At 34.8% G+C, this 26,804-nt stretch overlaps 1 protein-coding gene across 1 annotated transcript; it reads left to right on the top strand.

The window, feature by feature from the left end:
• Nucleotides 1-1,026: 1,026 nt before the first annotated feature.
• Nucleotides 1,027-26,334, top strand: LOC130956800 (putative ETHYLENE INSENSITIVE 3-like 4 protein). Its single transcript, XM_057883777.1, has 4 exons — nt 1,027-1,134; nt 23,569-23,589; nt 24,541-24,766; nt 25,115-26,334. The coding sequence occupies exons 1-4, from the start codon at nt 1,027-1,029 to the stop codon at nt 26,332-26,334; spliced, it is 1,575 nt and encodes a 524-aa protein (XP_057739760.1).
• Nucleotides 26,335-26,804: the final 470 nt, after the last annotated feature.

Here is a 26,804-nt window from a genome sequence, read left to right on the forward strand (position 1 = left end):
TGTTGTCCGATACTTGGAAAATCGAAGCTCACAGTAGAGATTAGGGAACTTGGTTGGGTCAGTAGAAGGTAACAGCTGATTTTCTTTTTCTTCATCATTTAGAGGATTCTTAGCATAGTTCTTATAGATGGAGGGAATAGAGGGTGTAGAGTGCTTTCTTTTCTTGGAAGAGGTGGCTATAGCCTTTCCGTTATCCGACATCCTGAAAAAGAGATATAATGGAATATAAGCAATAAAGCATGTAGCACAAAGCAAAGAAAGCATATTCAGGATGTAAAATGGAGGGGAGGCAAACATGATGTGAATGGGACTTGAAATATGGCCAACAAATAAGAACAAAGAACACAGCCATATCCCAAAATTCAATGCTCACTAAATGACCAAAATTCATAAAGAATAAGCATGTTCATCATCAATACTCAAAAGAACGGTTAAAGAGTTAAAATGCAAACTTGGGAAGGAAAAGGGTAGTGAGTTAGAAAAATTAGAGTTAAAAATTAGTAGCATGATGAGAAATGAACATTTCAAACATACAAATCATGGTCACAACATATCATGCAAATCCCGGAAGTCAAAAATAACGAAAGGTAGCCCAAATTCGTAATAGAGAGCAAAATGAAATTAAAATTTTTTTTTTCGAAAATTGGGCAGCATTTCGGCTTAAAATTGGACATTCCCGGATTGAAAGATGTCACAAAAATCATGATTACAATATCATTTATTCGAAGCAACACAAGATAGCATCCAGGCAACACAGAATATACACAGAGCAACTTAAACATGGCACTTATCAAACAAATGAGCAAGCAGAAAATAAACACAAACGGAGCACTTATCAGGCCTAGAATCCTCTATCCAGCCCTAGCTACCTAACCGCAATTATCTCTATCTAATCCTAACATGCAAAATTGAATTCAAATTAACTGACAGAGAATCACAAAAGCTAACAAGATGTAACAGTGAAAAACAAGAACCTGGGAGCGGGGAAATAACGTTGAATGGACAAGAGAAATGGCGTGACCGAAAATGGACGGGGGCAGAAACTGTGAACGCAGAGAGAGAAGCTGCGCTGCCGTGGGCGGTGGCGGAGAGGATGGTGGCCGCGGTGGTGGAAGTTCAATCGAGGAGGAGAGAGTGAGTGGATGGAAGAGAGAGAGAACGAAGTGAATGGATGAGAGAGAGAGGGTTAATGGTGAACGGTGGTGGTCGCCGGTGCTGCTGCTGCGGCGGTTATGGGAGAGAAGAAGAGGAAGAATGGAATTGGGGGAGAAGAAGGGGCGCGACTGCGCGACACTCTGCGCGTGTTAGGGTTATCCCCTTTTTTGGATCGATGCGGGCGCGCACCTTGCGCGTCCGCGTACATGGAGAAAATAGGAATCCACGCGTGAGCGTGCAGTGCGCTCTAGCGTGGATTGGCCAGACTATGCAACGGTGCGTGCGCGTACTGTGTGCGCACGCGTACATGGGGTTTGGCCTGAGGCTTAGAGTGGGCTTGACGCACGCCCAACTTTCGGGGCAAAGGCCTAGAGTGGCAGCAGCATGTAAGGGCGCGCACGCGTATAGTGCGCGTCCGCGCACATTGATGATTTATGATAAGGCGCGCTAGCGCGATGCGTGCGCTCGCGTCTGTTCCTCCTTGGGCATATAAGCGCGCACGCGGCAAGTGCGCGTCCGCGCGAATCGAGTTGGGCCAGGGGCTTAAAGTTGGCCCAGAGCCGGCTCAACTCTCTGGGGCTTGGCTCAAAAAAACTTGCGGCAGCACATCGACGCGGACGCGACAGGTGCGCATCCGCGTGAACTTCCATGTTCTCATAATCTGCGCGCACGCACTTAGTGCACGTCCGCGTGGGTCATGTTGGGCTTAGGGCATAATGTTTGCCCAAGAGTGGCCCAACTTTCGGGTACATGGGTGACGATGTATCAGCTCAAGGACGCGTGCGCGTCCACCCCCCTCCTTTTTTTTTTATGCCCCAGGCATGAGATGGGCCTGGGGTGGGCCTAACTCTATGTGGAGTGGCCTAGAGGAGGGTGCAGAACAAGGGGCGCGTGCGCGGCATAGGCGCGCGCGCGCACCTCACGTTGCTAGCATATGGACGCGTGCGCGCCAGGCGCGCGCATGCGGCAGAGATTCTGGGCCGGTGGCTTAGTGCGGGCCCGAGAGTGGCCTAACTCTCTGGAATATGTACCAGGAGTTTAAAAGGGTGATCGACGCGGACGCGCACGGTACGCTAGCGCGTCGATCTGCAGATTTCGCCCAAGTGTGCGTACGCGCCATGTGCGCGCACGCGTAAGTGGCCTATGCCCTGGGCACGGTGCTGGCATGGTGTGGGCTTAACTCTCGGGAAAATGTATGGAGGGGTGTTTTTCGCAACCTACGCGTCCGCGCACGGTGCGCGTCCGCGTGGGTGGTCGTCAAATGCACACGCGCAGAAGGGTGCCTTTTCAAAAGTTTGCATGTTTTTGCACTACTTACAGCATTCCAACCCCCCAAACAGCCACTTAAGCACTATAGAAGGGCGTTTTAACTTGATAAACTACCAATGGACTCAACAAATGAAGCAGAATTAGAATTGAAATCTAGCTAACAAACATGAAGTCAAGTGTTAAGCAAGTGTCAATCAAAGAATGATACATTGGCTATGTACAAAGGAAGATCTTACCATGGTGGGGTGTCTCCCACCTAGCACTTTTATTTACCGTCCTTAAGTTGGACTTTCAATAGCTCAAAGTTCTTGTTCAAGAGGTGCATCCCTCAAGAGGAACACTTCAAATTCCTTGGAGTTCTTTCTTTGCTCACCATGATACAATTTGAGACGGTGCCCATTTACCTTGAAAATGTCCGGACTCGATGGGTGGCGCAAGTGGTAGACCCCATAAGGTTCTACTCTCTCCACTTGGTAGGGTCCATCCCACCTTGATCTAAGCTTTCCGGGTAGTAATCTCAACCTTGAGTTGTAAAGAAGGACTAGTTCGCCGGGTCGGAATTCCCTTCTCCTAATGTTCTTGTCATGGATGGCTTTCATCTTTTCCTTGTAAAGTCTAGAGTTGTCATAAGCTTCCAATCTTAAGCATTCCAATTCCGCTAATTGAAGCTTTCTCTCTACTCCGGCTCCACCCAAGCTCATATTACATTCCTTTATGGCCCAATAAGCTTTGTGTTCGATTTCCACCGGTAAGTGGCATGCTTTACCATATACAAGCCTAAAGGGGCTCATGCCAATGGGTGTCTTGTAAGCCGTTTGATAAGCCCAAAGTGCATCGGAGAGTTTAGTGCTCCAATCCTTCCGATTCGGCTTCACAATCCTTTCCAATACATGTTTGATTTCCCGGTTAGAAACTTTGGCTTGGCCATTTGTCTGAGGGTGGTAAGCCGTGGCGACTTTGTGTATGATGCCATACTTTCTCATGAGGTCGTCCATTTTTTTGTTGCAAAAGTGGGATCCTTGGTCACTTATGATTGCTCTTGGGGAGCCGAAGCGACAAATGATATTATTCCTCACAAAAGAATAGACAACATGAGCGTCATCCGTTCGGGTGGGGATTGCCTCCACCCATTTTGACACATAATCGACGGCTAACAAGATGTAAAGGAAGCCATTGGAATTTGGAAATGGTCCCATGAAGTCGATTCCCCATACATCAAAGATTTCACAAAAAAGCATATTTTGTTGGGGGATTTCGTCCTTCTTAGAAATATTCCCAAACCGAATGCATTGGGGACAAGATTTGCAATGGAGAGAAGAATCTTTGAGAAGGGTTGGCCACCAAAATCCATAATCAAGGACCTTTCTTGCCGTTCTTTGGGGGCCGTAGTGGCCACCTCCTTCGGAGGCATGGCAAGCGTCCAAGATTGCTTGGAATTCGGTTTGAGGTATGCACCGTCGCACTATTTGGTCCGCTCCACACCTCCACAAATAGGGATCGTCCCAAACATAGTATTTGGATTCGCTTTTCAGCTTATCCTTTTGGTGTTTGTTAAGATTGGGAGGGAAAGTGCGTGAAACCAAGTAGTTTGCTATTGGGGCATACCAAGGAACTACTTCCGAGATTGCGTGCAAAGCATCTAAAGGAAAGGAGTCATTGATAGGAGTGGTGTCGCCTTTTGTGTGTTCGAGGCGACTTAGATGGTCCGCCACTAGGTTTTGGGAACCACTCCTATCCTTGATCTCCAAGTCAAATTCTTGTAACAAAAGCACCCAACGAATTAATCTCGGTTTTGATTCCTTTTTGGCCAACAAATACTTTAGTGCCGCGTGATCCGAGTACACTACAACCTTGGAACCAAGAAGATAGGCTCGGAACTTGTCCAAAGCAAAAACAATAGCTAGGAGTTCCTTTTCGGTAGTAGTGTAGTTGGATTGGGCTCCGTCTAGTGTTTTGGAAGCATAAGCTATGACATAGGGAATCTTACCCTCGCGTTGTGCTAACGCGGCTCCTATCGCATAATTCGAAGCATCACACATGATTTCAAATGGTTGAGTCCAATTTGGTCCTCGCACAATAGGAGCTTGTGTCAATGCTACTTTAAGTTTGTCATATGCTTCCATACATTCCTTGCTCAGCTCAAATTCAGTGTCCTTTTGTAGTAGTCGAGAGAGAGGTAAGGCCACCTTGCTAAAGTCTTTGATGAATCTCCGGTAGAATCCTGCATGTCCAAGAAAAGGGCGGACTTCCCTCTCGGAGGAGGGGTAAGGTAAACTAGATATGACATTTTTGCCGGATCTACAGAGATGCCTTCTTTTGAGGCTATGTGTCCCAAAACAATGCCTTGTTTGACCATGAAATGACATTTTTCAAAATTTAAGACAAGGTTTGTTTTGGTGCATCTCTCTAAGACTTTTTCAAGGTTACCTAAGCAATGCTCAAACGAATCACCGTACACACTAAAGTCGTCCATGAAAACTTCCATGCATTGCTCTAGAAAGTCTGCAAATAAGCTCATCATGCATCTTTGAAACGTTGCCGGTGCATTGCATAGGCCAAATGGCATACGCTTGTAAGCATACGTTCCAAAGGGGCAAGTAAATGTGATTTTTTCTTGGTCCTCTAGAGCAATGTGAATTTGGAAGTAACCGGAGTAACCATCAAGAAAGCAATAATATGATTTACCGGCTAATCGATCAAGCATTTGATCAATGAATGGTAGTGGGAAGTGATCTTTTTTTGTGGCCGCATTCAACCTTCGGTAGTCTATGCATACTCTCCAAGAATTTTTCACTCTTGTTGCTATAAGTTCACCACTTTCGTTTTTGATTGTTGTTACCCCGGACTTCTTTGGCACTACTTGGACCGGGCTTACCCACTCGCTATCCGAGATAGGATAGATGATGTCCGCTTCAAGTAGCTTAGTGACTTCTTTTTTCACTACCTCAAGAATGGTTGGATTAAGTCTCCTTTGAGGTTGTCGGACCGGTCTTGCTCCTTCTTCAAGAAATATGCGGTGCTCGCATACTTGGGGGCTTATTCCCACTAAATCCGCCAAACTCCACCCAATTGCCCTTTTGTTTTTCCTCAATACATCTAGCAATTTTTCTTCTTGTTGAGGGGTTAACTCTTTTGCAATTATCACGGGGAGCTTTTGGGCTTCATCAAGATATGAGTACCTTAAGTGGGGTGGTAGTGGCTTCAATTCCATCTTTTTATCATTCTTTGAAGTTTGAGTTTCCGGATGGTTTGTGTGGTGTGTGGTGTTTAGTTTGCTTGGACCTTCATTTGCTTCTTCAACCATGTACTTCTCATCTAACTTTTCAAGGTGCACTTCGGCAACCATGTTGTCAATTGGGTCACACCGAAATAGAGAGTGATTCTCCGGTGGATGCTTCATTGCTTCTTCTAGGCTAAAACTTACAATTCTCCCATCTATTTCAAATGAGTAGGTCCCCGAGTAGGCATCTAGCTTAAATCTAGAAGTTCTCAAAAATGGTCTTCCAAGTAGGATAGATGATGCTCTCTCGGTCTCGCTTGATGGCATTTCAAGGACATAGAAGTCAATCGGAAACACCAACCCTTTGATATTCACTAATACATCTTCCGCAACACCTGTCACGGTTATTATGCTTTTATCCGCTAGGACAAATCTTGCCGTCGACCTTTTTAGTGGTGGCAACTTCAATACCCGGTAGACGGAGAGCGGCATGATGCTAACACATGCTCCGAGGTCACACATACAATCTATAAATTGAACTCCATTAACGGTGCAAATGACCATACAGGGGCCCGGATCATCACACTTCTCGGGCAATGCTCCCATTAAAGCGGAAATAGAACTCCCCAATGGGATGGTTTCCAATTCAAGAATTCTATCCTTGTTCATGCATAGATCTTTAAGGAATTTTGCATATCTAGGAACTTGATGGATAGCATCAAAGAGGGGGATGGTTACCTCAACTTTCTTGAACATTTCTACTATTTTGGGTTCAAGTTCTATGCTCTTTCTAGCTTTCTTTGCAAGTGTTGGAAATGGGAGTGGTTGAGCAATTTCTTCTTCCAAGGTTCTCTTGGTCTTGGGGGTCTCCTTTGTTGGTTGGGCTTCATCCTCAACTATGACTTGTGGTGTCTCCTCTTCCACTACCTCTTCTATATCTATTCTCTTCTCCTCTTGGGCAGTTATGATGGGATTTGAGTCATTTGCTTCCTTCTCTTTTAGTTGTGTTCCGGATCTAAGGGTGATGGCATTGATGCCCCCCTTAGGATTTGGTTGAGGTTGAGAGGGAATGACGCTTTGGATTGGGGGTTGAGGAGTGGGATTTGATGGTGTATCCATGCATGCAAGAAGAGCTTGTAGTGTAGAGGTGAGGCCGGTGAGACCGGAAGCAAGTGTGTTTTGTAGTTCCTTTTGGCCTTGGATAATGGTCCGGAGTGTTTCTTCTTGGTTGGAGGGGGTGGTTGCATATGTGAGTTGAGGAGTTTGTGATTGGTTGGGTGATGGTCTTTGATGTGGTGGTTGGTATGTTTGGTAGTTTCTTTGTGAGTTTTGTTGGTTGTATGGTTGATTTTGTGAGTTGTATGGTCGGTTTTGTGAGAAGTTTTGTGAGTTATTGCTCCATCTTTGACCTCCTCCATTGTTGTTATTGTCCCTATTCCCTTGTTGGTGATTGTCTCTCTAATTTTGATTATGGTATCCACTCCCTTGATTGTAGCTTCCTCCTTGATAAGGGTGCCCTTGGTTAGGATTACCGCCTTGGTAGTACCCTTGATTAGGGCGGTCATAGGAATTATGGGTAACCGCCAAGGTGTTATCTTCTTGAAGGCTCGGGCACTCATCCGTGTAGTGGGAGTAGCAAGAACAAATGCCACATACTTTTTGAGGAACCAATTGTTGGTTGTGTTGTTGAGGTGGTGGAGAGTGTTGTTGGTATGATTGAGGTTGTTGTGGTTGTTGTTAGTTCAATTGGAGTTGCCTCAAGATGGATGTCATCTCGCTCAAGGATTGAGTTAGAGCGGTGGTTTCACTACTAGTTGATACCTCATTCACGGTTCTTGGGCGGTTGACTCTTCGTCTCATATGTTGATTGGATTCGGCTAAGTCAATGATAAGTTGCCATGCCTCCTCCGCTGTTTTATATTTGGACAAAGAACCATTGCTAGAAGTGTCCAAGAGAGTTCTATCTTGCTCTCGCATCCCTTGACATATGTATCCAAGCAATACTTGAGTGTCAATCATGTGATTAGGGCATGCGTCTAGTAGCTTGCGAAATCGTTCCCAATACTCGTATAGTGATTCCGTCTCACCTTGCACAATACAAGACATTTCCTTCCTTAGCCTATCCATCTTCTTCGGGGGCAAGAATTTATCCAAGAATCCTCTTCTAAGTAAGTCCCAATCGGAGGTGACTTCACTAGATAGAGTGTAGAACCATTCTTTAGCCTTGTCCTCAAGAGAGAAAGGAAAAGCAAACAACCATATAGCAACTTCATCGAATCCTTCCCGTCTAGTGGTTGAGCATATACGAGAAAGTCCTTGAGATGTCGAATAGGGTCTTGTGCGGGAAGCCCGTGAAACTTGGGTAGGAGGTTGATCAAAGCGGTCTTCAATTCAAAGTTTGCATTTAAGTTGGGGGTGAGTTACATGAAGGGGTTGAAGGACATAATCCGGTGCACCCGCTTCCTTGATGGTAACTCTCCTCGGAGCATCCATGGTGTTAGTACCTAAAACAAAAGAAGAGTTGTTAGTGATATTGATGGAAGTATGACTAATGCCTTCCTTGAGTGACGGTTCAATGTTCACTTTTAGTAAGGTGGTTGAGGTGGTGAAAACCTCTTCACCTTTCCCAAACTTTAGCCGCCTCCGAGCTTGTCTAATATGAAACAAAGTTCGTTCTATTTCCGGATCAAAGGGGACTAAGCTCGGATTCGGTTGTGAACGCGTCATGCAATGAAGGGAAAATGAGATTCATGGTAACGATGAGGGGTTAGTCACTTGAACAATTTACAATGAAATGCAACTATGTACATATATACACACTTATTCCAAACAATAACATGGCACACTAAGCAAAATCCCCGGCAACGGCGCCATTTTGATGAACAAAATTTAGCATGCCAATTTAGAATTCAATGATGAATATGATCGTGAGTATAGTCTAATCGATACTTAAATTTTGTACCAAACAATCCTACAATCTATAATCGAGAGTACTAGTCTTCCGAATCGTCCTCCCTTGGAATTGCCAAAGTGTGCATCTCATTGATTAGAAAGCCTTGTTAGGATTCTTTGAAGGTTTTAGCAAAGTAATAGGAAACAAACAATCAATCATTAAAAGACTTGGCTTAGGGTTGGCATTAGAAATTCTATCCTTATAGTTCTTTCAATGATGACAACAATTAGGCCTTGCTTCATTTAGTCAACCCCTAGGTGTAGAGGAAAGTTAAATGAGAATAATCAACTTGAGTCACAAGTCCTAGCTTCTCCTCATGGGAATCTAGCTTTAGTGCACTCCAAGTCAATTAGCAATCCCTAATTCCAAATCAACAATTGACACAACTATTCAACTTCTTCTAATGGTCCAAACCCTATGCCAAGTAAGAAATTTCTACTCCATAACTAGTGTTGACATTTTATCAAACAATTGATGAGCAAGAATGAAAGTCATAGTAAAAATGAGAAGAAAAATAGAATTAAAAGTATTGCAACACAAGGAACTAACAACAATTATCAAAGAACAACAATGAAAATCAAATCCTCAAGGAATTGATAAAATCCAAAACTACAAAGTTGAATTCTAGATCTATGAGAATTGAGCAATTACAAATACAACTTGAGATTGGAGAAGAAGATCTATGACATGAACAAAGTGAATTGAGAATTGTAATGGATCTCACCAAAGAGTGATTGAAAATTTAGAAATTGGATGAAGATGAACCCTAGTGAGAGCTTGGAATCTCTCTCTCCTCTCCAAGAGTGTAACTAACTATCCCTCAAAAATATCTAAAATCTAGAAAAATGAACTAGAAGCCCTTAACCCTTGTTCCTTTGGTCTTCTTAAGCTTTTCTCGCCAAGGCATTTCCCCAAAATGGGATTCCCAACCACCTCCACGCCTAAGTCACGTGGCTTCTAAAAAAAAATCACATTCGAACATCGGCGCGCACGCGCAAGGTACGCGCGCGCGCCACCGAAGCATCTTGTAATGTGCGCGGAGGCGTGATGTACGCGTGCGCGCCACTGAAGATCATAGCTTAGCCGCTACGCAAGCCGGCTCATGGCTTGGCTCTTGGCTTCGACTTCTAGCTGCTCTATCCACGCGGACGCGTCAAGTGCGCGCACGCGCCCATGCCGAGATTTCCAAGGCTCAATTCTCATGCTCCCTTCCTTTGCACCCATCCTCCTTCTCTCTTCCGGTCCGTTCCTGCCCTATATTCTGAAACCACTTAACACACAGGTCACGGCATCGAATGGCATCAAGAGAAGATTAGAAATGTATCTATTTTAGTGCAAAATAAGCATGTTTTCATCCATGGGGCAAAATTAGGGGAGGAACACAAAATCTTGTATTTTCATATAGAAAGTGTGTGGAATCATTGATAAAACCCCTGAAATCAACACAAGATAAACCCTCAAAATGGGGTTTATCAAAAAAATGGTTTAAGAAATTGATCTCGGCCATGCACGCGCACGCGCACAAGGCGCCCGCGCGCACATTGCAGAATCGGCCAGGGACGCGCACGCGTACCGTGCGCGCACGCGTCGATGACAGCACATGACCTCATTAATGCAACACGTGCCTGGCGATTTGAGAGGGTTTCTGAACCCATTTTTGGCGCCAATTGCTAAGGGAAAGGAATAAAAGGATGAAGAATTAAGGGGAAGGGGGATCAATTAAAAAAATATAGAACATACTTAGGATTAGTTTATAGTTTTAGAGAGAGAAGCTTTTTTTTATGAGAGAAATATGCTGAAATGCTCCCCATACTATTCACAACTCTTTGTGCATCTACTTACTAAACACAGGAATGCAATTCTCAAAAATGCAATATGATATTATGCATCTACTACTAAACACAACATACATGTGACTAAGCTAACAATTGAGTTGTACAAACAAATTTATGTGAAACATCTACCTACAATGGTAACTCAAGTCACTTATTAAGCAAATTTTAAAAGAGAGTGGAAAGAGTTTACCATGGTGGGGTGTCTCCCACCTAGCACTTTTAGTTTAAGTCCTTAAGTTGGACATTTTGAGATGCTTGTTGTCATGGTGGCTTATGCTTGTGCTCATCCTTGAATTTCCAAGGATCCATGCTTCTCAATTGGTTGACAGGATTTCCAACCATCTTCATCAAGCTTGGGCAAAGTTCTACCCAAGATATGAGTTCCCTTATTTGGTCTTCACAAAGCGAGCCGGGATCCCATATCTTATCTTCACATCCGTCCGTTAGACGAGTTTCATGATTTTGTCGGATGGGTGGTTGACATAAGGGTGATTGACACATAGAATTCTCTTTATTTCGCCAATGCTTCCTTCTAAGCCCATATATGGTAATTTTCGTACCATCCTCATTCATACACCGTAGAGTCTTGGCCTTTATGATTTTTATACCGAAATTTCAACCACTACGCAACTCTTTCCTATTCTTAATTCCACAAAGACCTCTAAGTTGACCATCATTTTCAATTAAACCATATTCAAGTGAGAAAGTAAAGCTTAGGGATGAGAGTTTTACCCACTTGAAAGTTGATTTCGGGAGGGGGACCTCCCCACACTTAGGCAATGCAAGGTCTACTTCTTTAGGCTCTTCTTTGGTTGTTTCCACCTCTTTACAAACTTCTTTGATTTCAACCTTATCCCCTTTTTCGCTTGGCTTGGTGTTGTCTTCAAGAACTTCATCTTGGCCAATGGGAGGTGATTCAATTTGGGATAGGAATTCATGGATAGATGAATCCATCTCTCGATCAACCTCTTCATATTCTTTAATTACAATATATACCATGTCATTTCCGTCTTCCTTGGGAGGTTGTGCACACTCTTCTATAATTTTAACTTCATGTCCAAGGGGAGAGGATTCCATTGTAGAGAGAAACTCATCCATGATTGAATCCATCTCTTGATAAGCTTCTTCCAAATCCCCAACGATGGTATGCCTTGGAGGTTGCGCATCCTCCTTAACATCAATGTCAAGCTTCTTGGAAGAGTGCTCCATGATGCTACATTCCCATGGACTTTCAACATCTCCCAAATCTTCAACCACTTCTTCCTTTTCTTCAATGATCATTGGCTCCTCCAATTGTTCCAATGTAAAACTCGACTCCTCCTTCTCCACCGGATTTTCCACTTTCTCCTTCATGCTTTGTTCTTCTTTTGACTTTTCACATGGGGCTATGGAAGCACCTTGAGTGTTCAAGCATTGGTAGGCTAAGGTAGACACTACCTTGGTCAAATTGGTCACAAACTCAAGTGTATCCCGCTTCATGGCTTCTTGTCTTTGGAGTAACAAAGTGAGAGGGTCGTCTATTGGGGCTTGTGGTGGGTAGGAAGGTTCATCATTTTGGAGAGAGGGTTCATAATAGGAAGGTGGTTCTCCTTGGTGAAATTGTGGAGGTGGTGTGCATCGAGGTGGTTTTTGGTAGTAGTGATCTTGGAATTTTGGTTCCATGTATGGCTCATGTGGTTCAAAAGTTGGATGGTATATTGAATATGGATTGGGTTCATATGGAAGCGTTTGGTGAAAATAGGCTTGTGAGCATGGTTGAGAGTTATGTTGAGGATATGGTTCATAGACATATGGTGGTGGTTCTTGAAAGTCACAAGGTGATTCACCATAGCCATTGGATTGATATGCATCATAGAATGGCTCTTCTTCATAGTGCATTGGTGGAGGTTGTTGCCATGAAGATTGATCATATGCGTATGGCTCCTCCTACCTTTGATTGTCCCATCCTTGATGCACATCTTCATTATAGTCCTCATTACCTACAACATAATTGTAATCACACTCATAGCCAAAGTGAGAATTCATGATGGCAAGAGAGGGCAAAAACAAAAAAATAGTAACAAATAAAGAGAACAAACTAAAAACTAACAAAGAAGCAAAAAGCAAACATATTCACAATATTCACATATATACAATAACCAATAACATAACACCATTGCAATCCCCGGCAACGGCACCATTTTGATGATTGGATTTTTGACGGTTTAGAATTTCACAAATAAAATCTCGTTGTAAAGTATAGTTTCTAAACCAAACAATAATCCTTTCATACAAAAAGTTGTTTGTCACTAGTACAAACCCCTCAAATTTATAAACCGAAGTATTCAAACCTCGGGTCGTTCTCCCTAGGAATTGCAATAAAGTGTCTTGTTATTGATTATGAGTTATTTTGGGGTTTTGGATAAGAAGCATAAAAAGTAAATGGTAATGAAAATAAACTAACAACTAACAAAACTCTTGGCAAGATGTGAGAACTAGAAATCCTATCCTAGTTACCTTTCTCAATTGTGATGAGAATTGTTCATTGCTACCACTTAGTTAACCTCTACTATGGAGGGCAGTCAAGTGGATGAATCAATTTGATTCCTCAAGCCCTAATCATCTCCTAAAGGAATGACTAGCTTTAGAGATATTCAAATTAATTAGCAACTTCTAATTATCAATCAACAAAGGAATGAGATAACTCAAGAGTCACTAATTACTCTCCCTAGGCCAAGAGGAACAATACCTACACTATATCTAGAAGAGACATTTCATCAAACACATAGAGTGCAATACAAGTAAACATTATTAAATGCAAGAATTAAAGGAGTCTACAACTACAAAAACAAGATATCAACAATAGAAAAGCAATGAAGAACGATTATTATGAATTACCTCTTATTGAATTGAAAGAAAATGGAAGTAGCAATAGTAGATCTACAACAAAGTATAAGAGCAATATAAAGGAAATTACAACAAAGAAGTAGAAGAATGATTAATGTAACAACAATGAATTGGGAAGTAGAAGTAGGAGAGAAGATGAATCAAAACCTAGATCTAAGAACTAAACCTAATCCTAATTCTAGAGAGAAGTGAGAGCTTCTCTCTCTAAAACTCTAAACTAATCCTAAGTATGTTCTATATTTTTTTAATTGATCCCCCTTCCCCTTAATCCTTCATCCTTTTATTCCTTTCCCTTAGCAATTGGCGCCAAAAATGGGTTCAGAAATCCTCTCAAATCGCCAGGCACGTGTTGCATTAATGAGGTCATGTGCTGTCATCGACGCGTGCGCGCACGGTACGCGTGCGCGTCCCTGGCCGATTCTGCAATGTGCGCGCGGGCGCCTTGTGCGCGTGCGCGTGCATGGCCGAGATCAATTTCTTTGGCTTTTGTGCTTCTCTCCACTTGCATGCTTCCTTCCTTGATCCTTTGATCCATGCCTAACCTATTTCATCCTGAGATTACTAGCAAACATATCAAGGCATCTTATGGAATCAGAGAGAAACCAGAATTCATCAAAATAAGGCTTAAAAAGCATGTTTTTACATTTAAGCACAAATACGTGAGAGATTACAAAACCATGCCAATTCATAGGTTAAATGCGAGAAAAGGTTATCAAAATACTCTAATTTCAATACAAGATGAACCCTAAAAATGGGGTTTATCACACAGCACGGCTAATCATCTGTCGGTTCTCAATCAGGTTGGAATAGAATCCATTGATTCTTTTGCGTCTGTCACGAATGCCCAGCCTTCAGGAGTTTGAAGCTCGTCACAGTCATTCAATCATTGAATCCTACTCAGAATACCACAGACAAGGTTTAGACCTTCCGGATTCTCTTGAATGCCGCCATCAATTCTAGCTTATACCACGAAGATTCTGATTAAGGAATCCAAGAGATATCCACTCAATCTAAGGTAGAACGGAGGTGGTTGTCAGGCACACGTTCATAGGTGAGAATGATGATGAGTGTCACGGATCATCACATTCATCAAGTTGAGGAACAAGTGATATCTTAGAACAAGAACAAGCTTAATTGAATAGAAGAACAATAGTAATTGCATTAATACTCGAGGTACAGCAGAGCTCCACACCTTAATCTATGGTGTGTAGAAACTCCACCGTTGAAAATACATAAGAACAAGGTCTAGGCATGGCCGTGAGGCCAACCCCCATAATCTAAGAACAAGACGTCCAAAGATGATCAAAAGATCTAAAATGATCCAAAGATTCAAAGATCTAAAGATGAAAATACAATAGCAAAAGGTCCTATTTGTAGAGAACTGGTAGCCTAGGGTTTACAGAAATGAGTAAATGACATAAAAATCCACTTCCGGGCCCACTTGGTGTGTACTTGGGTTGAGCATTGAAGCTTTCATGTGTAGAGATTTTTCTTGGAGTTAAACGCCAGCTTTTGTGCCAGTTTGGGCGTTTAACTCCCATTCTTGTGCCAGTTCCGGCGTTTAACGCCGGGTAGTTTTGAGCTGATTTGGAACGCCGGTTTGGGCCATCAAATCTCGGGCAAAGTATGGACTATTATACATTGATGGAAAGCCCAGGATGTCTACTTTCTAACGCAGTTAAGAGCGCGCCGATTGGGTTTCTGTAGCTCCAGAAAATCCACTTCGAGTGCAGGGAGGTCAGAATCCAACAGCATCTGCAGTACTTTTCAGCCTCTGAATCAGATTTTTGCTCAGGTCCCTCAATTTCAGCCAGAAAATACCTGAAATCACAGAAAAACACACAAACTCATAGTAAAGTCCAGAAAAGTGAATTTTAACTAAAAACTAATAAAAATATAATAAAAACTAACTAAAACATACTAAAAACAATGCCAAAAAGCGTATAAATTATCCGCTCATCAATGCTCTTGAGGTTTCTGATTTATCTCATTTAATTCGATAAAGCAAATCAATTATAATTAATTAATTATATCCATTAATTAATTTGAATAGGCATTCAAATCCAACCATTTATTATAATTTATATGAATTGATTAATTATAATTAATTATATCAATTAATTAATTTAGTTAATTATATTACTTATTTGAATTGATTGGAGTAAATATCAAATTATTTAATAAATAATAAATATGATAACAAAATATATGAATTAATTTAATTAGTTTATTTTTCTCAATACCATCTATTTATACAAGATCAAATATTTTTTACTCATTCGCTCTCTTTTCTCTCTCTCTTCCTCCTTTCCTCCCTGTGTTTGTGTTTAGGGTACAATTTTTGTAATTTATTTATTTTTTGTTTCTTTTATCCAACACGTGATGAAAAAATAAAAAAAAAATTTCTGGACATGCTTGCACATATGTAAATACCATTATGTATCAATGTGTTTAGATTCTTTTTATTAGTTTTGGATGTTTCTTTTTTTTATATTTTGAATGCTTTTTTAATAGTTTTAAATATTTTTTTAATTTTGAACGTTCTTTTTTCAATGTTTTATGTCTCATTTTGTTATGTTTTAGAGTTTTTAAAATAATTTTGGATATCTTGTTTTTTTCATATTTTGAATGCTTCTTTTTGTTATATTTCTTTTTTTTTTATTAGGTTTTACATATCTTTTTTACAATGGCATTCTTCTCCTTCTATTTGTAGATTTTGAATGATTCTTTTTATTTGTTTTGGATATTTCTTTTTCTTAAGTTTCGGATATGTCATTTTTATATGTTTTGGATGTTTTGTGTTTTTTTTAGATTTTGGATTATTTTTTTAATAGTTTTAGATGTTTTTTTTAGCTTTTGGATGTTTTTCTAATATTTTTAAATTTCTCGTTTTGTTAGGTTTTGAATTTTTTTTAAGAGAAAGTTTAGGGACCAGCACTTAAGCAAAAGAAAAGTAAGTAATCTCACACTATAGGATAAAATAAAACACTAATAATAACTAATTTAATGGCTACACATCACAAAACTTACTGATTCCTAGTACTTTTTTTTTAAATGATTTTAAATATCTCTTTTTTATTAAATTTTAGATATTTTTTATTACGTTTTGAATGTTTTTTTCTAATTTTAAATATTTTTATAATAATTTTAAATTTTTATTTTTATTTATTTTTTATTTTAAAATATTTTTATTTAATTTTAAATATAATTTGAATTAATATTTTTTAAAAAAATAATTAAAAAAGGTTACTAATTAATTGTCGTTAGCTACCATCCTTATTAGTTACTTAACAGAGATGGTTCTAAAATCTTCTACCATCCATAGATCACTACTTCAGTGTATTCAATCTAAATTAGTCAAATTCAGACAATAAATATATAAGATGTTTCTAATTTTAAAAAAAAAAGTCCAAATTGAACATGAAAATGCGATCAATGTGACTTATAGTCAGTTACCTAGATTTTGCAAGTTTTTTATACAAATAAATGTATAAAAATAATTATTTTTTTTAATACGTACCTAAAAAAATGATTATCAAAATATGCAGAACTATTTTATTAGTGACCTTACAAAATAAAAATACATACCAATTTTTTTATGACGCATGCAAAATAGATAAGGCTCACCTGACTTTTTTGACCGTACACAAAATGGAGTGCATGCATAATAAAATCGATGGCCATTTTTCATTTGAAATACATGTGGGGATGGTAATATGTATCTTACTCGCAGGTATTCAATTCGACCCCATTCGATCGAATAGGATTGTTAATCTCATTCATAGTGGGTAGGATGAAATGCGGGTAGAATTCTCGTAGGGTGCGGGTTGAGCCTCAACTCTACCCAATCAATTCGCACGCTATATATGTTCATGTTATATACTTATATAAAAATATGTTTTAAGTGGATGTTGAATCAAAGACTTCTCACTAAATGCAAAAGATCCTTAATCACTAAAAGAAAATTATTAATTGATAATTTAATATTTTTTACATAAAAATCAGTTCTATTTTAAATTATCATAAAATTATATAATAATATATATTTTTTATAACCCGCAGGTAGGATCAAGTATCCGCGGGTTAAGAGCAGGTAGGGTTAGCGTTGAGATATTCTCAACCCGAAGGTAAGGTAGGATTGAGTTTATATAAAAATCTTAACCCGCGGGTAGGATTAGGGTTGGATCCAAACCCTATCCTACCCTACTCATTGCCACCCGTACACACATGAGATAGACAACAACAACAACAACAACAACAACAGCAACAATAATAATAATAATAATAATAAAAACAAATAAAAATTATAATAACATTAAAATTAAATAATTATAACTACAATAATAATAATAACATTGATAAATAATAATAATATTTAAATTATAACAAAATAAAATATCATTACAAATAGATTGATCTCTTTTATTAAAATATGTAAAAATATGATGCTCATCTACTCAATTAAAATTTTTTTTCACATTTATTATTTTATTTTATTTTATTTTTTATTTTTTATTTTTAAAATTTAATAAATAAATAAAAAGTAAAAATAAAAATAACATTTTATTTTTTCAATATTTAATTTATATTTTATTTTTTAATATTTTTTGTTTTTAAGATCTTATAAAAGTCAGTGAAAATGCTAACAGCAATTATTAATTAAATAATATATTCACTTACATATCTTAGTAGATTAGGGTGCATTTTTATTTCTATTTTGCGAACGTCAATGATGAAATAACTATGCATATCTTGACGACTATTTTTCTATTATTTAGAGAAATCATATGTTTATATTTTTTTGTATTAAAAAAAATAGATTTTGCATATTACAGTACGACCAAAATAAGAGAGTGATAAAATATTTACTAGTAACTAGAAACAGATAAGAAAACAATTAGAGAAGAAATGTGAATATATTCCGGCTGCAATGGAGAAAAAAGAGTGTGTTTGTACAGTGACGAATGATTTATTTATTATTTTTGTAGCATAGTAAGCAGTGGCAGAGAAAAAATTTAGTGATTTGTATGTCTCATAATTTAATTAGTTCAGGTCATGTTATTTAGAAGTTAGGAAATAAATTGAAAATTAAAAAAAAAAAGAGATGTGATTTAATAATTAGACTTTAGGCTTACGAATTTGAAACAAAAAGGGTATGAACGTAAAAGCAGAAATTGGAGTGGAGTGCACTCTCCACACAAAGGGCCAACAAAAGTTTAAAGGTTAACTAGAGAATGTATAATTATATTCATCATATGATGTTTCTAATACTAGCATGAAAGTCCATGAAATGCAGGATTCACAAGATTCAAAACACCACCTGAATTAAAGAATTGTTACAATAATTATGAAAATCATGATCTACAAAAATGAGTGAATCTATAAACTTATATTTTTAAAAAATTATAGATAAAATAAAAACAATGAAAATAAACTTATATTTCTACTAAAATAAATTTAAATAAAATTATTATTAAAAAAACAACATTATCAGCAACAAAAATTTTCACAGCATGAGTAACAACAATAAAAATTTTAAAATAAAAAGAGAAAGAATAAACAAAAAGCACTAGCAGCAACAACAAAACACAACAATAAGGCAGCAAAATAAATAATGTAATAAACGAGAAATAGAAACAGAAATCAAAATCAAGACTAGAGACCAACAACAAAAATAAATCTACATTTCGAAAATTAAAGAATCAATAAAATTAAAAAAAAAAGTTAGAACACTAATTTAAAAATGAAATGAAATAGAAGTGAAACTAGTAGAAATAGACATGCATTAGAGAGATATAGGCATAAGAAAGAAATTGTAAAACGATGAGGATGCGAGCAGCGAGTGGCAAGTAATGAGGAGCAGAGCGAGCGAAGAGCAGCCAGTTAGCGAAGAGCAGTGCGGCAAAACTCGCTGGGAAACAGCAAACTGGAAGATCCGCCTATGCGACTCTGACTCTGCCGTCTGATCTGCTTGCGTCGATGCCATTTTCACCACGTCCTCTCATCCGTGCTTCTCTCTCTTTTCATCGACTGCTTCTCTCTCTTTCTCTATTCTTTTTCTTTTTTAAAAAAAGTTTTATAATTTTTGTTAGAGATAATTTGATCCAAAATTTTAAAATTTAGGTAAAACGGATGATTTTAAAATTAAGTTAAATTACAGGGACAAATTCAAATGCAAAAAAATTGAGTATGAATAAAACTTTTTTGTTTAAACGACAGAAACCAAAATTGTAAAAAGAGTATCAATAACAACAACAACAATAATGTGTAACAATAACAACAAGAGTAATTAGTCAAATCAGTCCCTAATGATTTTAAAAGTAGATATTTTAGTCTCTAAAAATAATTAATACACAGACCCGACAAATAAATTAGTCCCCAAAGATTTTAAAAACGGATATTTTAGACCCCAAGAAAAAGTAATATACAAATCAATTCCCAACCTTTCTCTCAGTTACACATAACAGTCCTCCGTTCAAAAATGAAATAAAATAAAATTATTATTATTATTAATTGTATAATAATATTATACTATAATTTTTTGTATTTTTTAGACAAAAATAATGATAAATTTATTCATTAAATTTTTATTTATGTATGTATATATATATATATATATATATATATATATATATATATATATATATATATATTCACTCAATAATAATAATAATAATAATAATAATAATAATAAATAAAATTATTAGAGATTATTTTACAAGAAATTTAAAGTTAAAATCATTTGATATTTTTGTATTTAATATAATTAAAAGATATTCTATTTTAAAAAATATGTTTATATTAAAAGAAACATGTATTTAATATAAATCCAAATTAAAATATTTTCTTTAAATACATGTTTTTTAATACAAATATTTTTTTAAAAAATAGAACATCTTTTGATTATATTAAATACAAAAATATCAAATGATTTTAATTTTGAATTTCTTGTAGAATAATCTCTATTATTATTATTATTATTATTATTGAGTGACTATATATACATAAGAATCTAATGAATAAATTTATCATTATTTTTGTCCAAAAAATACAAAAGATTATAGTACAATATTATTGTGCAATTAATAATAATAATTATTTTATTTTATTTTATTTTTGGACGGAAGACTGTTATGTCTAACTGAGAGAAATATTGGGGATTGATTTGTACATTAATTTTTTTGGGACTAAAATGTCTGTTTTTAAAATCCTTGTAGACTGATTTTTGGAGATTGATTTGGGTAAATACTCTGTCAATGAATTGGAGACTGATTTGTCTGTCGAAGTAAAATCTTAGGGATTGATCTGTGTATTAATTTTTCTTAGAAACTAATATATCAACTTTAAATTAAAATCCTTAAGGACTGATTTGGATAATTACTATTATTTTTTATTTTTTCTATAAGTTATTGATATTTTTTACGTCAAAATATAAATATTAATAAAAAAATATTTTTTTGTAATTAAATAAAATATTTAAAATATCAAAGCTAATAAAAACAAAATTTAAATATTTTGTTTTAGATCAAAGTCTAAAAAATCTAGTCACCAAAAAAAAATCTAAAAAATCTATCTTTTAAAAAATTATATAAATTTAAAATAAAATGATTAACTAATTTTTAAAATTTAAAAATCATCATTTAATTTATTGATATCTAAATCATTATTATTGAGATTTTATTGTTAAAAAAAATTAATCTAAGATATAGTACTCCAATATAATATAAGAGCTCGTATTTAGATTTTTCAAAGTTAAAACTAACAAGTCTATATTTATGTTTTCGTTGTTCTCGTTATCTTTTCTAAAATATTATTGAGTTGCTATTTAACTTTTACTCGGTGAGGATTTTATTTTATTTTTATCTCCTTTCTTTTTTGGGAGAGGAATTAGGTAATTATATTTTGTACTCAATTGATTATTGACGATGGTTTAATTTTTTTAAATTTTCTTATTCTGCTTTAATTCTTCAATATTTATTGTTTTGATTCTGATGTATTTATTTTTATTTTTAAGTAAATATTTATTTTGTAAGATTTAATTAATATGTGTCCTAAAAATACAAATTAAGATTACTAGTAATAAAAAATTTTAAATAATTTACTTTAATAAATACATAATAAATATATTGAAAATTTAAATTTTATATTTTTTATAAAAATATTTTTAATTTATACCTTTATCATTTACTCTAAAGACAAATATTAGTTAATCCTAGTTTTTATAGTTAATGCAATTGGGTGACACACAAAAATTGAAATTGAGTTGATTGATAAAAGATGTTAAAAAAGACGACGATACAAGCAATTTAGAATTTTATGTATTTTTCTTTGGAATTAACATAATTTTAATAATGAAATATTTTTTGTCAAAATAAAATTATTTTGATGAATATAATATTAATTTTTTATGATTAATTTTATAAGTGTTCAAATTTTTTATAATAAAAAATAACCATTTATTTTAATTAGTATGGGCCGGATTTCATCATTTAGTTTCTCTTTTATATTGACGTACCATGAAAGTAACCAATCTCTTTGAGAAATGGGCATAATTTTCTCTTCTATACACACTGGAATTCAACCTTGTCCCTTCATAGAATTATTAGTCACATATATATTAATATTATATTTATTGAACTATATTATATATGGTACGGGCCTATCTATCCATTCGTAGGACTCATCAAAATTAATCTAATCACGTTCTTCGTTATATTATGCAAAACTTATTAATATAAGAGTGCGCCTATGAGTCACAAATAACAAGTTGGCTCTCATCATTTTCATTTGTCACATGAACTCAATTATTTCTTACTCAACAAAGTTACAAAAAAAATGCTATTTGATTGATGTTTAAATATGCATCAGAAAGACAAAATTTAATAATATTTACTTGGTTTATGTTTTTGTGAAGGATTTTAATAAGTAGAAAATTATTTTCAAAAATATTATTATTATTATTATTATTATTATTATTATTATTATTAATGCTTTATTTTAATAGTCATGACTGAATAAATATTAATTATGTGTTACTTTATTTAAAAATAGTTATTAACAGATTTATTTAACATGTATTTTGAAGGTATATGTTAGGTTATTCATTCTTATTAAAAATTCTAAAAATTTTATTTTAAAAATTACATAATAAATATATTAAAAATTAATTTTATAATTTTTTATAAAAAAATTAAATTAATAATCTTAATTTGTGCTCTTAAATACATATCAGTTAATTCCTAATTTTATTAATTTTAACGTGGATTTCATAATAAATTTTTGGATAGTCATAATTTTAATTATATGGATTAAATAATTGAGTCAATTTATCTTCATTTACAAAATTCAATGATGTTATATGTATAAAAAAATTAGTCATCATGTACAAAATACATATTTAGTGATTCATAACTTTTTTATTATGCTATTATAAAATAGTTTTAATATTTGATTATTTTATTATGATAAATTTAATTATTTTTGTGATTAATTATTTAATTCAAAAATATATAAAACAATATACATAAATATATACAAATATATGTATGTAACTGATTTTTACTATATATGTAATATTTTTGAATTACCTTAGAGCATAACACAAGGTTTACACAATATTTATAAACACTAAGTTGGTCTTATTTTTAAAAGTTGAATGTTTTTGTCATTTAAGTTCAAACTCAATAAAAATTACTTACAAAACGTGAATTATGTATTTGTTTATTTTTTCTCCTTTTTTTGTCATTATCATTCTTTATTACTGTTGTTGCTGTATTTTTTTTAATTTCTTTCCCTTTTCTTTTTCGTGGTTATTATTACTTAGATTTTTTTTATTTTATTAATTTAAGATTGATGGTAATTAATTATAATAAGAGTACATAAGAAGTACATCAGATTAACTACAAAACATGTACTTCTACTATAATTAATTACTATCAATATTAAACTAATAAAATAAAAAAAATTAAGTAATAGTTATTGCAACATTTTTTTATGTTTAATTTTTTTCTTCTTTTTATTCTTATTTTTATTCATGTTAATCAGGTGAAACAAGAATAATTAAGAAAAGGTGAAACAAGAAGGAGCAGAATTGGGAGAATTTTAATTTGTGCATAATTTAATAGAAAAATAATATTAAAATTTTTTAACAGCGACACATATTCTTATTAAGAGGATAGAAAAAGATAAATTATGAGAATGCGAAACAACAAGAAAAAAATGAAGAAGAAAAAGAAGAAGGAAAAGAAGATGATGATGATGAAGAAGAAGAGGAGGAGGAGGAGGGAGAGTTTTGAATTGTGTAGAATTTATGAGAAAAATATTATTAAGATTTTTTTTACTGTAACACAGAAAATTTTTTAATTGACATAGAAATTTTTTATGGTTCTTTATTTAAAGATTTATTGTGTCTTTTATCGAAAGAAAAAGTATAAGTGTTGTTTTCAATTGAATAATGTGTTTTTGTTATTATTGAATTGATTGTCTGGTATTAAACTAATATATATGAGATTTGACCATTTTAATTTCATTTGCAATAATTTGATATATCTTTAAATTTAAACATATTTAAATATATTTTGCTCGTTAAGTAAATCAAGATTGTAAACTTATGGTCTTTTAAAAATTATTTTTTGTGTCATTCACGACTAAATAATATATTTTGTTATTGTTAAATTAATTTTGTAATATTTAACTAAAAAAAGATAATGATGGTGGTGAAAATCAAACAAAAAATGAAAAGAAGGTAGTAGCAATGATAACGGATGACTATGATAGTAAAAAAAAAAGAAAGACGACGATAGCCTACAAATGATGTAAATTTTTTTTTCAAATATTAGTGACGGTAAGAATTATGATTCTAATAACCCAATATTATTACAAATTGTGCATGCAAACAGAACCGATCTTTCCAAAAAATATAAACATCGTACAATTTTCACCTTGGTAATGCCTACTTTATCTCCATTTCTCTTATGACTTATTTACTTGAATACAATATCACTGGGTTAAGATTATTTTGCTGATGTTAGATCCTTCTAACACCGCCATTCTACAACGTTCGTAGATATCTATATATACGCATATAGCTTTAAAGTTGTAACAACATAATATTAATTACTCTTATCTACTTTTTTATATACATATTTTTCACATTTCACTTGACTTCTTTTATAAAAAAAAATCATCATGGTGATGCTACCGCAACAACAAAAGATGAAACTATAAATTATAAGGATCTGAAAAAGCGCATATGGAAAGACCGTATCCTTCTCCAAAAGATAAAGGAAAAACTTAACATGGACGAATCTGAAAACATAGAAGCCAAACAAGAAGCGTCCAGAAAGAAAAAGATGTCTAGAGCACAAGATTCTATCCTCAAATACATGGTCAAGATCATGGAGGTTTGCAAAGCTCGTGGATTCGTCTATGACATCGTCCCCGAAAATGGTATAGAATTACACCCTTTCTTTCAAAATAAGCGTTTTTTTTTCATTTAATTTTTTAATTAAAATTTAATTATGCATAATTAAAAAGTTTAATTTGAGAGGAAGAATAATAATTATGTGAAATTATTTTCATGTAAAATTAATAATAATAAAATAATAATTTAATTAAATATATTAAATTATTTAAAAAATTTTAATTATGAAAGTAATTATATTTAAATTTTTATTTAACTATTAATTCAAAAATAATTTTAATATTTTTTGTATGTTTTTATTAAAAAAAACATTTTATTTCTATCACACTTCGATTTTAACTTTGATATTAAAATATTTTAATTATAATTTATAGGTAAACCAGTTACTAGCAGTTCGGATAGTTTACAAGAATGGTGGGAAGAAGATATCAGATTTGACCAAACTGCTCCTACAGCAATTGCAAAGTATTTACCGTTACTTGAAAAAAGAGAGTTAGATAAATTGTCAAGCATACACCTTCTCCAAAATCTTCAAGACACAACACTAGAATCTCTTCTTTCATTACTGATGCAACACTGTGTGCCGCCACAAAGGAGGTACCCTTTGGATAAAGGTGTGGCCCCGCCGTGGTGGCCTAATGGGTCAGAGGCATGGTGGGGTGAACAGGGCTTTTTAGCTCAAGAACACGGGCCACCACCATACAAGAAACCCCATGATTTGAAGAAGTCATGGAAGGTTTCTGTTTTGGCTTCAGTTATAAAGCACATGTCCCCTGACTTGAAGAAATTGAGAAGGCTTGTGACTCAATCAAGGACCTTGCAAGATAGGATGACTGCCAAAGACAGCGCTACTTGGTCCAAAGTTGTGAACAAAGAAGAAGCTTTGTTAAGACTTACTAACAAGTGTCTTAAGATTTTCCCTTCGTCCAGCGACGAGGAGAACATTAAGGAAGACGGTGAAGGAGAAATCGAAGTTTTTGAGTCATCTCCAATAAGCTCTATTAATAATTCTCTTGATCATGTTCTGTTTGGTGATGGCGGCGGCAGTAGCAGCAACGGTGACAGTGAAAAAAGAAAGTATGATTTTCATAGTAATAATAATGGTAACAACAACAATAATGGTAAGAGCTTTGTGGACAAACTACTGTATACATGTCAGAACGTAGATTGTCCACAAAGCGATTTGTCTATGGGATTTAAAGACAAGAATTTAAGGATGGACCACGAGTCGATGTGCGCTTTTGGCGGTGCTACTCTCAATCATCAGGGAAGTAACAGCAGCAATGAGAATTCAAAGGCTTTCCATGATTATCTGTCGAGCGAGGAGAGGATGACAAGTGTTGGAAATTGGATGAATATGGAGGTAGCTAAGTCCAAAAACAACAATAACGATAATAATAAATTTGGTGACACTGATTTTGGTGATATTGATCTTATGAATGGGATGGAAGAGATTGCAGGTGAAGCTTTTGGTGAAGATAATTTAGGATTGTGGCTGAATGACATTGAAGGTTGTGAGTTGCTTGCGGCATTGAAAATGGTTAAAGCAAATAGCGTGATGGATTCCACTCATCCGAATAATAACATACCGTAAATAAAGCTTGATCATATTTTTCCACATGACAGCCATCTTCTTGACGAAGAAGCAACTATTTCATCACTTTGGAACTATACTATTACTTCGTTTAAGAGCAACAACATTATATAATTATTTTTATATGCTTAAGAATACTGCAGTTTCTATGTATTATTAATTACCTGATGTGAGTTATTTATAGTTATAGCATCTAAAAAATCATCCTGTTACATTTAATATTGGTATTTTTAAATAAAATATTATTTTATTATGGATATGATTTGTATGCATGTGTTGATCATTAATTATATGTGCTTTGAAATACTTCAAAGTTAGTAGATGATTAAAGTAAACAATTTTCTAAGAGAAATGTTAGGCGTAAAATGTTTTGGAAAAGTATAGGTAGATAATAAAAATATTAAATAATGTGAATAATAGATATATCGAATGTTTATTTTATTAGGTGTGTAAATAGTTATTCTAATATT

This window comes from Arachis stenosperma, chromosome 10 (assembly GCF_014773155.1).
Source record: "Arachis stenosperma cultivar V10309 chromosome 10, arast.V10309.gnm1.PFL2, whole genome shotgun sequence".
NCBI classification, from domain to species: domain Eukaryota; kingdom Viridiplantae; phylum Streptophyta; class Magnoliopsida; order Fabales; family Fabaceae; genus Arachis; species Arachis stenosperma.